At 33.0% G+C, this 15,517-nt stretch overlaps 1 protein-coding gene across 1 annotated transcript; it reads right to left on the reverse strand.

Moving 5' to 3' along the window:
- Positions 1-287: 287 nt before the first annotated feature.
- LOC136274712 (protein draper-like) lies at positions 288-14,486 on the reverse strand. Its single transcript, XM_066082215.1, has 9 exons — positions 14,377-14,486; positions 13,257-13,466; positions 3,779-4,018; positions 3,316-3,456; positions 2,985-3,125; positions 2,555-2,692; positions 2,225-2,362; positions 1,306-1,443; positions 288-928 (listed from the first exon to the last, which is right to left on the reverse strand). The coding sequence occupies exons 1-9, from the start codon at positions 14,441-14,443 to the stop codon at positions 705-707; spliced, it is 1,437 nt and encodes a 478-aa protein (XP_065938287.1). The 5' UTR covers positions 14,444-14,486; the 3' UTR covers positions 288-704.
- Positions 14,487-15,517: the final 1,031 nt, after the last annotated feature.

A 15,517-nucleotide genomic window follows, 5' to 3' on the forward strand; every position in this document is an offset into this window, starting at 1 on the left:
AAAGCATACATCATTTCAACAGTATGCACTACTTAAACACTGTATATATATTCTGTTAAAGCTGTTATTCTGTTATATATTTACGCTGTTAAAGATGTGGATGATAGAATGAAATGTGAAAATGTAGGTAAATACATGACTTTTTTAGATTACTCTAAAAAAATAAAAGCCTGCTTTACGAAACATCATATCGCAGTTACATGATAGACAAATGGTGTGTATTATATTGTCATTATCTAACCACACAGGAATAGATATTCCAATCAAAGAAATCAAAACACCAGGGAGTATTTTATAGATGAGTCGTTTGATTTTTTATTCTTGTAAATAAGATAAATGAAACAAAAGATATAATGCGAAAAATGACAAAATCTATCAATCTATGATACACAACTATGCGAGGTATCGAATTGTGTGTGTTCAAGACTATCCTAATCAGCAGCTCCTAATAACAAATAAGATCTTCAAGAAATCCTTTACATTTTAACGAGGAATTTAATATGGAAAATGGTCACTCATTTCAATCTGCGTAGGTAATAAGGTGATTTTAGAGGTGAATATGAAATGCAAGGGCTCTGAAATACATATTTTGGAGATATATTAAGTAGCAATAAATGCATTGATTTGTTTTCACTACAGACGCGTAAACAGACACAAAAGTTATTTACTAATGTAATAAATTTAGTATGAAAGATATAAACCGGTCAAATTTTACTGTCATTTAGCAACTGAACAACAACATCAGAGAGTTCGCTAAGTATCCCGTGCAATCTTAATAAAACGTTCTTTCTCACACGTAGAACTTCTGTCTCTGCCTCTAGCCTCTTGATTTCTTTTTCTGTTTTCTGATTCTGTAGCATCATTCTTTCCATCTTCAGATGATCTATGTCCATTTCCTCCGTTAAATCTGTTGGTGACTGGCGAATATCTACAATTAACATCATTTATATGTTAAGCATTAAAAATATTCTATATTAAAAAATAAAAGCAAGGCATACTTAAATTCTAATTATCCGTTGAACAATGCAGTAAATTCAAACATACAAATTAGATCAGATGAACAAGTTTCAAACATTAATCCTAGTGATAAATAGCAGATTGGTTTGGTTGTGTGCTTTACTTGAATAACTTACTATGACAGGTGACAAGTCTGTATCTACATCATTTACAATTGAAATAGACTTTGTACAGTGTGATAACATGAGGATAAATTGCTTTGGTGCAAAGTAACTACATGATATCTACTGTATATATAAGAACTGAAAAGAATCATATTCCATGGGATTTTTTAACTCAGTGATCTACCTCTGTCACATTTAGATCCCTGGAATCCATCAACACATAACCTACAACTTCCGTTTGTTTTATCACACGCCTCTCCATTCACACAGTTTCCGCTGCATGTGTACTGACAATTCTGTCCATATCTGCCATTGCTGCAGGCTAGAATTAAATGTATTAAATTGCGTATCAATGATAATAAGATTTGCATTTCTTACCTAAATTCAAACATTGTAGTTGTGTATGGCATGAAATAATCCACAAATAAAGAGTATAGTCCATATTCTAGTATTTGTTATTTTTGTGTATGTCAACAACGCATGTTGAATTTGTCCGCCATGTTTTCTGACCATGATCGGTTTTTATTTTGGGACAGCCAATGAGAATTCAGATTGGGATTTAGAATTGAATATAAAAATTCCTCTTTTTAGACCAGAAAAACGGGTATATCTGATATTTTTTTTGTTATGTACCCTTTTCTTAATTGATGTTTTAGAGTGGAACGATGTAAGATTGCTTATTTTCAATAGGATTAGCGTTATCAAGTCAGTCAAAACTCCCAAGCTTAAATTCCATAAAACCACGCGAGAACTATCATGGCTGTTAAAAATACGACTGATAAACATGTTGGTCTGTTTTATTTGGGTTTGATTTATATACGGTTATTTTGTTCAACGTAAACTGGAAATAATTTTATCTGAAGAAAGTTTAACATAAATACGATCTGTCCCCGCTACCAAGCAATATCTATATTTAATATAAATGTACTCTGATCAATGAAATTTTTTTTACCATAATTCAAACAAGTTTGGTTATTTAAAGCGTTTAATTATGCAAAAGTTTCGGCATTGTTTTTGTAAATAAAATCACCCAAAAATTTAACTGAATTATCATAAAAAGCACACATGTGTTTTAGAGATTGATTGTAAAAAAAAAAACGTACGTGTTTTACATTCATGGTTCCAATAACCGGGATCACATCCCTCCAGACATGTCCCGTTACCATGGTAACAGTCTGAGTTGTTGTAACAATGGCCACATATTTCTCTGCAGTTTGGTCCGTATTTACCATTAAGACAAGCTGAAAATCATTTATATATAAATGGTATGATGTCAGAGTAGATGGAGTAATGGATGCATAAATGAATGGACGGACAGAGCGACCGACCGGCAGATAGGCAGACAATGTATATGTGTATCCATTTAGACATTTGTAAACTAATAAACAATAAATGATCTTAGGAATGTATGCTCTTTCTTCAGTGGGTCTTACTTTGGTTGCAGAAACTCCCAATGTATCCACTCTTACAGCCATCTAAGCAGGTGCCCGTTTTTCTGTCACAGTCAACGAACCTACAGTATCGGCTACAGTTCTTCTCACAATGAAGACCGTACATCCCAAGAATACAACCTGTTCATACAATTATTGTTTATGTAGTCCTTACAAAATAAATGATGTCTTTATAAGTCTGTCCTATACCCAGGTATTTATTTGTTTATCTTTGTGACGTTGATTTAATGTGTAGGAAATGCTGTGTTTTTCATGGAAATTATATAAATAATATTTAGATTTTATTTCATATATACTTTGACCAAATTTTTACCAAGCACTACAAATAAAATGAAATTTCTTTTTTTTCTTTTATCAAAACTCGTTTCAAATGCAATCTAGTTTATTTTCCTTAAGTAGCTTATCATCTTACCTTTACATAGAGGAGGCTGATACCCAGAGTAAGCACAGCCAAGGATTTCACATTCCCCATACTGTTTTTCACAGGAAGTGTTGTTTTTACAATGGTCGCATTTCTTGGAGCAGTCCTCACCATAATATCCAGTATAACATTCTAGGATAAATAACTTGTGAAAATATCAACTAATGTCGGTTATCTCATATAATTTGAAAATTGATATTTCGTCGAAGTTTAAGGCCTACAGCGTGTCTATATAGTTATGTGGGTGGGTACCTCTACCTTGATATAAATTATCAATATCGCGGAAAGGGCTGAAACACAGTCACTTAAGGTACAGGTTTACCTTTACAAAGCGGAGGCTGGTATCCAGGGCTAGCACACCCATTATCATCACATTCTCCATTCTGTATCCCACAGGTAGCGTTGTTCTTACAGTGGTCACATTTCTTTGCGCAGTCCTCTCCATAATGTCCAGTCTCACATCCTGAAAAATGCATCTCTTAAAACAATTTGGTTTGTGAATACCGGTAACTCGTTTTATAACTGTAAAGTAAACTTAAAACCAAAAGTTGTCATTTGATTTACATATAACTGCATGTAATTATACTACAGAAATCCAAAAGTATATAATAAAATTTATTTATGATTAGTTTTACCTGTTTAAGGATATACATGAATCCAAGAAAAAACATCACCGACCTATTTTTTGTTACTTCACTTGTTTATACTAACATTTATGAGCTATAATTTAACTAAGTATTAATATATAGATATACATCAGCATGTTGTAGAAAATCGTTACATACCGAAAACCTGAACTTCACAGATTGCAAGAATGGGACAAGGATCACTGAAATGTGATATATTGGACTGATAGATCCAGATGTACTGAGCTGTCGTCTCACAGTCCTCCTCTACAATGGTGGGTAGTGTGACGTTTCCTGGGTCATTGTAACACGAGGACTCTGGTGGTGGTACAGTGGTATCATTGGACACACGGAGAGAGTAACCACGGAGTCGTAATGTGTTGTAGTAAGCTGATCCCCCTATGAAATGATTTTATGAAAAGAATTTAAGTTTTTATGATTTTTTAAAGGACGCTCCTGGGTAAATATTCAAGTCATAAACAATTTGATTAGTTCTGTTTATAATTTCATCACTAATGGAAACCACAAAACTTGATAATGTTTTCATTAAGTAAATTATATTTCATCGAAATACGATTACATATATCCGTATATGATAATGACCACTATGTAGTAAATTTTATGAGGTAAGTAAGTATGAAAATAAGTTTGAAGGTATTTTTGATAGATATTTAACCCGTTTTATGATTGAGATAGTTTACTATGTTATTTTTCTACTTATTTGAATAAAACAAAAATAGATAGTAACACGTAATCAAGATTGGTCATTATCATTAGAATAATTACATTTCTAATATAAATTACAGTTTAATATATGATCATTAAAACAACTAGATTCGATCTCGTTGCGAGCAACGAGTGGGTCTTCCGTCCAATTTTTGAATAGATAAGATTAAACTTATCAATTCAAAGATAAAATCGTAGATCTAAGCGAAAAAAAAAAAAAAAATTTGCGGCACCCGAGGCTTGAACCCGGGTCGCCAGGGCCATGTCCACGACTATAACGACTGAGCTACTCGGACTCCGCTTCAGAACTTTGACGCTTAATTTCTCGAGAATGCCTTGATCGATTTTAAAACTAATTACATATTCTTAATCAGTAAAAGGGTCACTATAAGGTGTAAAAATTTCAAAGAAAAATATTAAAAAATAAAAAAGTCGAAAAATTCAATTTTTCAAATTTCCTTCCGGTGACGACCGGAAGTGACGGCAGACATTCTCTTGACCGAGGTACATTAGAAAAACGGTAGATCTATCATCTCTGAAAATTTAAGCTCTATATCTTTGCTTGTTTTTGAGAAACCCGACAGACAAAATTGACTTTTTAAAATCGTAAACGGACGATAACTTCCAACCGGAAGTGTATTTTCAAAAAATAAAAATTATATATCAGGTTTAGATGAAAACACGTTTATATTGAAAATTTGAGCGAAATCGACCCAGCCATCTCCGAGAAATCGTCTGCACAAAATCGGTAAGAAAAAAAAAGAATAATAATAATAACTAGATTCGATCTCGTTGCGAGCAACGAGTGGGTCTTCCGTCCAATTTTTGAATAGATAAGATTAAACTTATCAATTCTAAGATAAAATCGTAGATCTAAGCGAAAAAAAGAGAAAAAAATTTTGCGGCACTCGAGGCTTGAACCCGGGTCGCCTGGGCCATGTCCACGACTATAACGACTGAGCTACTCGGACTCCGCTTCAGAACTTTGACGCTTAATTTCTCGAGAATGCCTTGATCGATTTTAAAACTAATTACATATTCTTAATCAGTAAAAGGGTCACTATAAGGTGTAAAAATTTCAAATAACAATATAAAAAAATAAAAAATTCGAAAAATTAAATTTTTCAAATTTCCTTCCGATGACGACCAGAAGTGACGGCAGACATTCTTTTGACCGAGGTGCACCAGAAAAACGGTAGATCTATCATCCCTGAAATTTTCAGCTTTTTATCTTTACTCGTTTTTGAGAAACCCGACAGACAAAATTGACTTTTAAAAATCGTAAACGGACGATAACTTCCGACCGGAAGTGTATTTTCAAAAATGGATAAAAAACAATAAACTTCAGATAAAGTCACGTTAATCTTGAAAATTTGAATGAAATCGGTTGAGCCATCTCTGAGAAATCGTCTGCACAAAATCGGTAAGAAAAAAAAAGAATAATAACTAGAGCAAAGCTCGTTGCAAAGCAACGAGTGGGTTTTCCGCTAATGTCGAAAGCAACGCTAGAAGTACGTCTAAGAAGCAGAGTTCTTAATCTAAAAACAAAGAAACCTAAGTACAAAATGATAAAAAAAAATCGAATGATTCTTGGTACAACCTAACATGATCCGAATGTTTTTAAGTACGACTTAACCAAAAACCCTTAACCATTTCAAGAACGACTTAACAAAAAAAAAACAATGTGTTTAAGTACGACTTAACAAATTTGACTTCATTTTAGGTACAAGTTTACTTTACCTTGAACTAACATCTTTTTTCTTAACCCAGAATGCAAAATTAAAATTTATGTAAAAAATCAATTTTGTTAAAAAACATAATTCTGAGCAACTTTTCCTCTTCACTGCTTTTCAAAAGGTTGACCTTTCGTACTGTGTGCTCGTTGCGTCATTAATTGTCAGAAACTTATCGATGTAAAGTTTACTTTACTGTACTTCTGTGAATATTTTCTATGTAAAATTACTATGAACCAGACAACATTGAAATAGTGAACATTTCAAAGGGCCCCGCTTATGTTATTTCAGAGAATTCTGCTTTGACCTTGACCTATAACTTGAAATTTTTCCAGCTGGCATAGAACTTTTAATTCAATTTCATTCCCCCTAACATACATGCATTTTTGTTCAATCTGACCAAGATTAAGCATATTTGGAAAATAATCTACTATTTAAAACTAATTTTAAAAAGATCTGCTATGACCTTCACATTGACAGACTTGGTTCAAGGTCACTGCACGCTATTAACCAATAAACTCTGTAAAGGTAAAATATTAGCCAAATAGGGGCTAAAAGGAGAGTATATCTATGCTCTTAAAATATGGATTTTTGTGTGATCTGATATGACCTTGACTCTTCATCTACAAATATCATTCGAGGTCATTGCATATATTTTGAACAAAGGCATCATGTGGGTGAAGTATGAGGCTGAATGGAGCAAAGGGAGAGAAGATATACTCCGGACAAGGATTTTTAAAAATATAATTCTGGTATGACTTTCACAGTTTCTTTTCACTGAAAATAGGTTCAAGGTCACTACACACCCTTTCACCATTTACTCAAAAGCTCTGCTTATGTGAAGTCTGAGCCAAATAGGGGTTAGTAGAAATTATATATGCTCTCAAAAAAGGATTTTTGCATGATCCGATATGATCTTCACCCTTTACCTAGAAATTTCATGCAAGTTCACTGCACATCGTTTAACCATAGAGACACTCTGTGAGTATAAGCCAGATTGGACCAAAGGGAAAAAAGATATGCCCCATACAAGGATTTTATATATATAATTCTGCTATGACCTTAACCTTATACCTAAAAACATGGTTCAAGGTCACTGCACATCCTTCAACCAAAGGAACCCTGTGGATGAGGTATGAGCCAGATTGGGCCAAGGGGAGAGAAGCTATGCTCCTGTCAAGCCATCTCGGATGGACAGACGGACAAATTGATCACTAGAAGGCGCCCGCATAAACATGCCTTTTATTTAATTTAAAATAGTATCCATGCTATCTGCCCATGGTGAATAGTCATCAAAACCATTCATCAGCAGAATTTGATTTCCCTCCTTTTTAAGGTGGTATGGGACATATGTCGATATTAATGTGGATTAAAGTACTATATAATTGAAAACTTTTCACCGGTTTAGAATTTTCAAATTTTACAATATTTAACCAAAAAATAGCTTTTAAAAATATTTGAAAAGGTAAAAATTGTAAAAACCCCACCGGGATTCGAACTCATGACTTACAGGTTCCTAGTAAACCCTCTAACCCACTGTGCTAAGGAGTTAGGTGACCATTTTTGAAAAGAAACTACATGTACTTATATAATTACACTTTATTTTATTGTTTATTTCGATAAACAATATGTCACAACATGGAAGTGTCCCATATCACCTTAAACTCGGAACACCTCTGACCTAATAAGATCGCCGCATTAAATACAAAGTTTGATTTAACTCTACTTTGTTTATCATCAAGAAATTCTACATCCCTGACAAATAAAGTTTTCTGTATAATGAAATACCAATTAACTGACTATTCGGACAATAGCAAGTTTATTGTCCCATTCCACAGCAACTATTTCCCTTGGCTTTGCCTCATTAAATAGTTACCGTCTTGGGGGACAATAAACTTGCTATTGTCCTCATACCCAGTAAATACTAAATAGGCATATAATATCCCATCCACCTACATTTCATGTTATATAACCTCCCGTTTGTAACCTTCAATTTCACTGTAACGTCAACATATCTGTCATAGCCGCAAGTTTCACAATTTATTTCTGCTTCTCATGTACTTAAAATTAGGGGCCTTAATACCAATTCCAACAAGAGACATCCCTCTAACAATTGATAATCATTAAAATTCATTTCATGAATCTACGCAACAATGATAAACCTTCAAGTACAGTCACTCTCAATTTTACAAAAATATTGACGGTACTTTATCCGAAACTGTTCCTTGTATCTTTAACTTAGTACACTAACATTTTTATGAAAAGACAGTTTGTCTTAGAATAAGAAAGCTAATGCAATTCTGAGAAAAAGAATACCACATATTGCCAATTCCATTGAGGTTTAATAAAAATATGGCCATTTAAGTGAACCCACCATTTCCAATTTCCTTTAGTAAACACAGATTTACAGGGTTCTCCATAGTAAAACATCTTTACCTGACCTTTTAGAGGTCAACTTTTGTTCAACCACCTTTAAAAAGAAACCTTATTCAATACAACATATGCCTACATGATATAATCATGATAAAAGCTTCACATCACTTAGAAATACCCTTACATGTATACCCCCACCCCCCAATCTTTTGATTTTCATAAAAAGTCATGGTTTGAAATGTTTTACCTAATTTTATGAAACGTGTGGCAATTTCCTTGAGTCATTTCTCACACATATTTGAAAACAATCATCAATGATTCTAAAATTTGATCTTTATTTGTTTATTGTATGATTTGTACCATTTTAATTAACAAATAGACAGCTGTCCTGCTTGTGATTTCTTGTTTTCATGAAAAAAGTAAGCTAACAATCATATTTAGTGAATATCTAATCTATTCTGATTTCTAGTCTTCTTCTAACCATGCTAAAACAGTAAGTTACAACCTACAAGTTAGACATCTGCCTTAAATTAGAATTAAATTCAAACACACCCAGGTAGCTGGAGACAGAGTTGATTTCCATGAAAAATGTTCAAATTTGACATGTTTTTCTACTTTTTTATGCATATATACCTTAGAAAGGTAGAAATAGGTTGTTTCTTGTTCATTTCAAAAGTAATTATCATAGCAGATGTTATTTCAAAGTCAAATGTACATTTACATATCCTACATGTAATCTTAATGCAGACAATTAAAAAGGGGGGGGGGGGGTTTCAATTATGTAAACACATCTAAATATCTTTATAAAATAAAAAATAAAGGAAACATAATTGTATACTTTTATTGAAAAACAAATTTTCACAGCAATTATGAATTTCTTTAAACAGCCTTAATTTTGTTTTCATAATTTCTTATCAAACACAAACCACAACATGGCATGATGCTTTCTTCAAGTTCCATTATTGTTCATGCATTATCGGATTTAATTTGAATTACCGGTAAATAGTCTGTAGAACACAAGGAATATGCATGTGGATAGAGGTGACAGGTTAATCTCAGGAGCTGACCCACAAGAATCAACAGGTACCGGTAAAAGCCATGTGGTAACAAGAGACTGTTTTGAGCTGAAATAAATTAAAAAAATAATTAGCTGTGTTTACATACATGTACTAGTAATAGCTGTGTTTACATTAACATATGCATAGTATTTCTGTAAAAAATACACTGACCATGCAGTGTAATAAGTATGACATATCCCAATACATGACATAACATTTAGGCAGTACAAGATCAAAAATTTGCATATCAAGTCATAATATAATATTAAAAAATTTTCATAGGTATAAACACTTATCAAATTGAGAAAGAGAGAGAGTTTGAGAGAGAGAGAGAGTTTATTACCGTACTTGTAGTGCAACAGTCAATATTTCAATTCGTAAATTACAAACGAATATTACCCACCGAACAGCGTTAAAGTACATGTACTGGTATTAGCTTCTGGTATACCATTTTTTATCAATTCTACTGTGTTTTTTTTTTTTGCAAATAAATTTAGCGAGGGTTTTTGTTTATTTTCTTATAAATTACATGTTTTAAAAACAATACTACGTGTAATAAGCATAAAACATGTAAGAGTAAACTTAATGAAGAATTTTTAATAGATTATTTTTCAAAGAATGTGGTACATTACATGTATGTCAATCTTTATAAAACTAGCGTATATGTCGTGCGCCATAAATTGCAAGTTTTTTTGTAAATATCATTTACTTGCACGATAGGTATATATGGTCTAACCAAAATTTTCTTCATAAAGCTACAGCTGTATGTACCACATATATGTTTTGTCACAAGTATACATTTGAAAAAAAAAAACCAAATTCCAACAGTTTAAATAAACTCAACTCATTCTCTGATAAGTTCATTGTGTTTTGTGCGTGCATATCTTATTTGTCTGCTGCAACAGCAGCCAATCAGCGGTAAGCTGAATCCACAAAAAGAAAGTTTGTGTTTTAGGAGCGGGTAAATTGTTTATGCGACACTGTCAAGAAAACCACACCAAATAATAACAAGAAACATAAATATTCACTTAAATGTATTCTGTTGTAAAGTAAAGGTTTATAACACTTATTGCATCTTGCAAAACATGTGATGACCTTAATCATCTGTCATATATCTGATATACATGTATATGTAAAAGATGGGAGAAATAACGACGGAACAAAGTGGGATTCGAACCTGGCCCTCTGAATCTCTAGTCAAGTGCTCTACCAACTGAGCTACATGTATCTGGCACCCGTATTCAAACCGGTCTGACCGTCACATTCCTCCCCCTTAAATGATCTTCACCCTCGAAGATCATCCCTGGCAGGATCGAGTTAACCTGTTAGTTCCAGGGGTTGGTCACAACACCAATATTGTAACAGGATGGGAGAAATAATGAAGGACCAAACCGGGATTTGAACCTGGGCCCCCTGAATCTCTAGTCAGGTGCTCTACCAACTGAGCTATCTGGCACTGGTATTCAAACCGATCTGATCGTCACATATATAAAGAATTATTTTAAACAATGTTGTTCAATAAAAAATAACACTCGCAACCTTCAGTTTTTGTCTGTAATTAATCAATATTGGCGTGCGATCAGTTCTCGCCGAGTACCATTTCTCACCAGTGCATTGTTACGTCATTTTATCAACACATAAAATTATATACGAAAATATGATGTAACAGTGCACCAGCGAGAAATGGTCCTCGGCGAGAACTGCTCGCACGCCAGTACTGCCAGTAGTCAGATTAAAAAAAGAGAATAAAAAATTACATTTAAAACATTAACAAGGACAATTTAAGTACACATCATAACTGCTAAACAAGAAAAATTATGTGAACTGGTAGAATGGTAGGCATAGTTCTAACTTGTAACCTACATGTACAAGTACATGAACCGGGTACCCGTTGGTCTGCTAAACCTCTTTAATGATACAATGATGGGCATCATAAAGATATTAAAGTCATGTTTTAACTCTGAAGTCTGAAGTATACAATTTTATTTACTTGAAGTTATGTCTACAGGGTATATTCATGACTACATTTGGAGTCTTCTGCACAAGAATATATGATGTTTCTAATTAGACCCTGCTTTGAATTTTGAGTTGAAAATTCACAATCTGTTATTTTTTTAAATTGATAAATTCAGTTACCCTTTCCAGTCCCCCATGAACCTCGAGCGAGTCTAAACATCCATGAAACATGTAAAAATTACACGTTAGTAAACAAACACCCACACCATAACAAAAACATCTAACAGTGTGCACGTACTTACATGTACATCTATACTATATACTAAATTTTAACCAGTTAACAAGAAACTTTAAAAGGAGTAAAAGCCTCACCTTGTTCAGTAACATCCACATAAATCACACACTTTAATGTCCATCTTTTCTCCTTTATTACTCGTAGCTTATCAACGGCTGATCGTCGACAGAAGTGTGGCTGTCAGAATTTCCTCGTAAACGATTCACACGAGAACATATCCCTCCTTATACAAATATGTAGTATTGTTCCCTGTGCATGTTCATATGTTTCACAGTAAATTGAAAATGCATGTGTACACCGAAAGAATACACAACTTCTCTTCTGCATTACGGCTCTCTCTTTTCTACAATGCCGTTCGTTACTGTTTACATTCGGCGCGCGCGGGGGGGTTACAAACAGGGGCGCCCCAACAAATAGTTGCACATAGAACGTTTAAATAATGTGTGTTCATTGAATTCATAAATGATATAGATGAAAAAAATGAAATTGAATCACAACAATTTATCTAAGACGCAACACAACGTAATGCAGTAAATTCCTGGGCCTTAATGTGGCATTTGTTCGCTTGTGTGTCTATGTAGACATATTAACTCGTTCATATACGATTCTCACATATTTGTTTTATGAAATTTGAAAAAAAATATAGCACAGAGCTTATTTAATTTGATACCAAATGACATTATTTAATATATTAACAATAACTGAATTAATTTTTTTTCATAAAATGATAACGTTTTTTGCTATCAGAAAAATACGTGTATGAGCTGCTGACCCCTAATTATAGGGGCCAGCCCTTTTTTCTTAATTTTAAATGAAAGCTCTCGTTATTCTAAACAACTTTTGTTCTATATGTATTAACAAAACATTTTTAGTTTAAAGGTTATAATACAAAAAGCAACAAAATTTCAGCCCCGAAAAAATCTTAAACTTTGGCGACAAATAGCTCAAAAACTAACAAAGAAATTACCAAAATTTTCATGCCAGCAAAACTATAAAATGTTACCGACAATTTCGCCAAATTTCATGCATCTATCATCTGTAGTTCCCGAGATCAACTCTGGACAAAAGACCCCCCAAATTTCAATTAAAGGGCAATAACTCATAACCGGAAGTGAATTTAAAAAATTTGAAAAAAACGTCTAGAGATATTATTATCATCTACATACCCTGAAAGTTTCATAGCAATCAGACAAAAAATGTTCGAGAAATCTCTTGCACAAAATTTGCGGGAAAAAAAAAAAATAATAATAAGAAACAGTAGAATAACAGAAGGGTTTTCCGTTGAAAAACGGAAAACCCTAATAAGAAAAGTGAAAAAGAAACAATAGAATAATAGAAGGGTCTTCCGCTGAAGACGGAAGACCCTAATAAGAATAAGAAAAGTGAAAAAGAAACAATAGAATAATAGAAGGGTCTTCCGCTGAAGACGGAAGACCCTAAATATTATTACTTATATTTCATCCTCATATGAATAAATACTACAACATAATACTTACTGTCCCCTCTGTACCAGAGCTTGACTGATTTGACACTGTAGACTGTACCAAGGTCAATACGTAACCACGCCTCTGTGATATAACTCCTTGCATCGGTATGAGAACAACTTGTGTGATTCTGGTCGGTATTACCGTCCACAGTCCGTGATGCCACGTAACTTGGGTAGGTTGAACTGCTTACAGCTATTGTGTTGGAATTGACAAGTTGGGCTAGGAAAAGAGTGTTATTAATTAAACGTCATATAACATTAAATTTTATATTTACTTAGTTTATTGTATTGTCTTAATCATGTTATTATCATCTTATATTTAATCAATCCTCTTGCACTAGTAGATTGGATACTGTTATTCTGGGCTTTTGAGATATCTTTTATGAAGGGATGTTAATTTTGTTGGGTTTTTTTCTGATTTTATCTTGTAGTCATGTACTTAACTTTTCCAATATTATTTTTTTTAAACCAAAACAAAACCCAAAGCTTCAGGGTAAGTGAATGAATAAAAAAAGATTGAAACATGAGTTTCATGTAAGGAATTTGTTGAAAATATAACAATTGTTATAACTTTCTACATTTAACTATCATAGGATTATTTTCTACATCTACCAATTTTAATCGTGTGCTTGTTTTCTATATAAAACAATCACCCCCACCCGGATTAAGATTTCCAGGATTTCGGAAAATAACCTCTTTTTTTGGGGGGGGGGGGCCTTGTCAAGAATTTTTTTTGATAAGTCTTCCCCCCCCCCCCCACTTTCAAAAACGATGCTACGTGCCTGTATTCTTATTACAAATGCTGTTCAAACTATCATTGGGGATACTAAGGTGTTTCTTTATATCCGGCGACAATAAGACTAAAATGCTCTAGATGGTAAAAATCCATATATTAGAACTTTAGGTCGGTATGGGCGATTTTTGGAAATCCAAAAACTACACCCGAACAATCCGAAGCCTAATTCTTGACTAATGATAATAACGAACAAATGATCGATATAAATAAGAATAGCAAACAATAGTAATTAGCAATATAAGCATGAGTGACAGATGACACGGAGTAAAACTTTAACTTGACTGATTCAATTATATCAAGCCCACAAAGTAAAGTGTTCATTTAAGTTACTCACTGTACGTCACAGTCTTTAAAACAAATAGAGACAAAAGGAATACATTGAGTATTGCTGCCATTTCCATCCCTTGTTACATGACTTCACACACAGTGGCATTGCATCTACAGTGTAAGCAGACTGTGCAGTATTCTAAAAATAGAACTAAAAATTGCATAATAGCCGCAGCAGCCGATATTCCATGCAGTGCGTCGTGCTATTTTTGTTTTGATCAGTAATTAAATGATCTATATTTTTTCTAACTTTATAACTGATATTCATGATTAAAAAATAACTATTGAGTCATAGGTTTATTGGTTTTTTTTTAAATGTTACATCGAATTGCCAGGGTGAACTCCTTGATAGCTAATGCGATTCTTGTTTTCCTTCATATTTGTAATTTAAGGGGGATAAGGACATTGCAGTGTGAATATTTTTGCTTTTTTAAAAATATTTACAGTAAGATGTCCACTACAACATATCTTATTCTCATGACTACTTTTCTACCTTGCAAGAAAGATATATTGATGGGACTTACCCCCCCCCCCCCCCCTTTTTTGGCTATATGAATTTTTTAAGGTTTTCAATTTTGTGTGATAATTGTTTATTTGATGGAACTTATTTTTAAATTACATTCATTACTTTTTAGAAAGAAAACAAACTACATATTTTTTTTAAATAAAACCGGCTTTTTTTTTTTACAAAGCATAATCATTAATTTAGTCAATGTTTTGTTGAAAGCAGCCCTTCATTTTTTTTAGGTTTTTGATTCTTAATTTGAAAAAAAATGTGATGGCAAATAAAAATTTGTCAACGTGCTTTATTACTTATAAAATGTTCATGGATACTTCCTTGGCATTTTAAGGAGATGCAACAATATGAATCAATACTAACCCTTATTTTGGGATTATTACCTTTTTTTGACAAATTCTGTTTTGAACTATCAAAAAAGTAATGCATTATTTAGATTTATCAATTAACATGAACCGATCATTATCAGAATATATATCTGATTATATTAACCGTATATGAGATTATACATTTACGTTTCTAAAATTAGAATGTTCAATGTCCCCCAGCTCATATTGTGACAACGACTATTTTAGAGCTGTTAAGTAAAGAAAAAAAATATATCAAATCCTGTATGATGTTTTAATGGATA

The sequence above is a fragment of the Magallana gigas genome, chromosome 1 (assembly GCF_963853765.1).
Source record: "Magallana gigas chromosome 1, xbMagGiga1.1, whole genome shotgun sequence".
Lineage (NCBI taxonomy): Eukaryota > Metazoa > Mollusca > Bivalvia > Ostreida > Ostreidae > Magallana > Magallana gigas.

Excerpts from the sequence above, each read along its gene's own strand:
- LOC136274712 (XM_066082215.1), bottom strand. The coding sequence starts at position 14,443 with ATGGAAATGGCAGCAATACTCAATGTATTCCTTTTGTCTCTATTTGTT. Across the intron at positions 3,457-3,778 it reads CTGTGAAGTTCAGGTTTTCG|GATGTGAGACTGGACATTAT; the intron begins GTATGTAACGAT and ends TGCATTTTTCAG. Across the intron at positions 929-1,305 it reads GGGATCTAAATGTGACAGAG|ATATTCGCCAGTCACCAACA; the intron begins GTAGATCACTGA and ends TGTTAATTGTAG.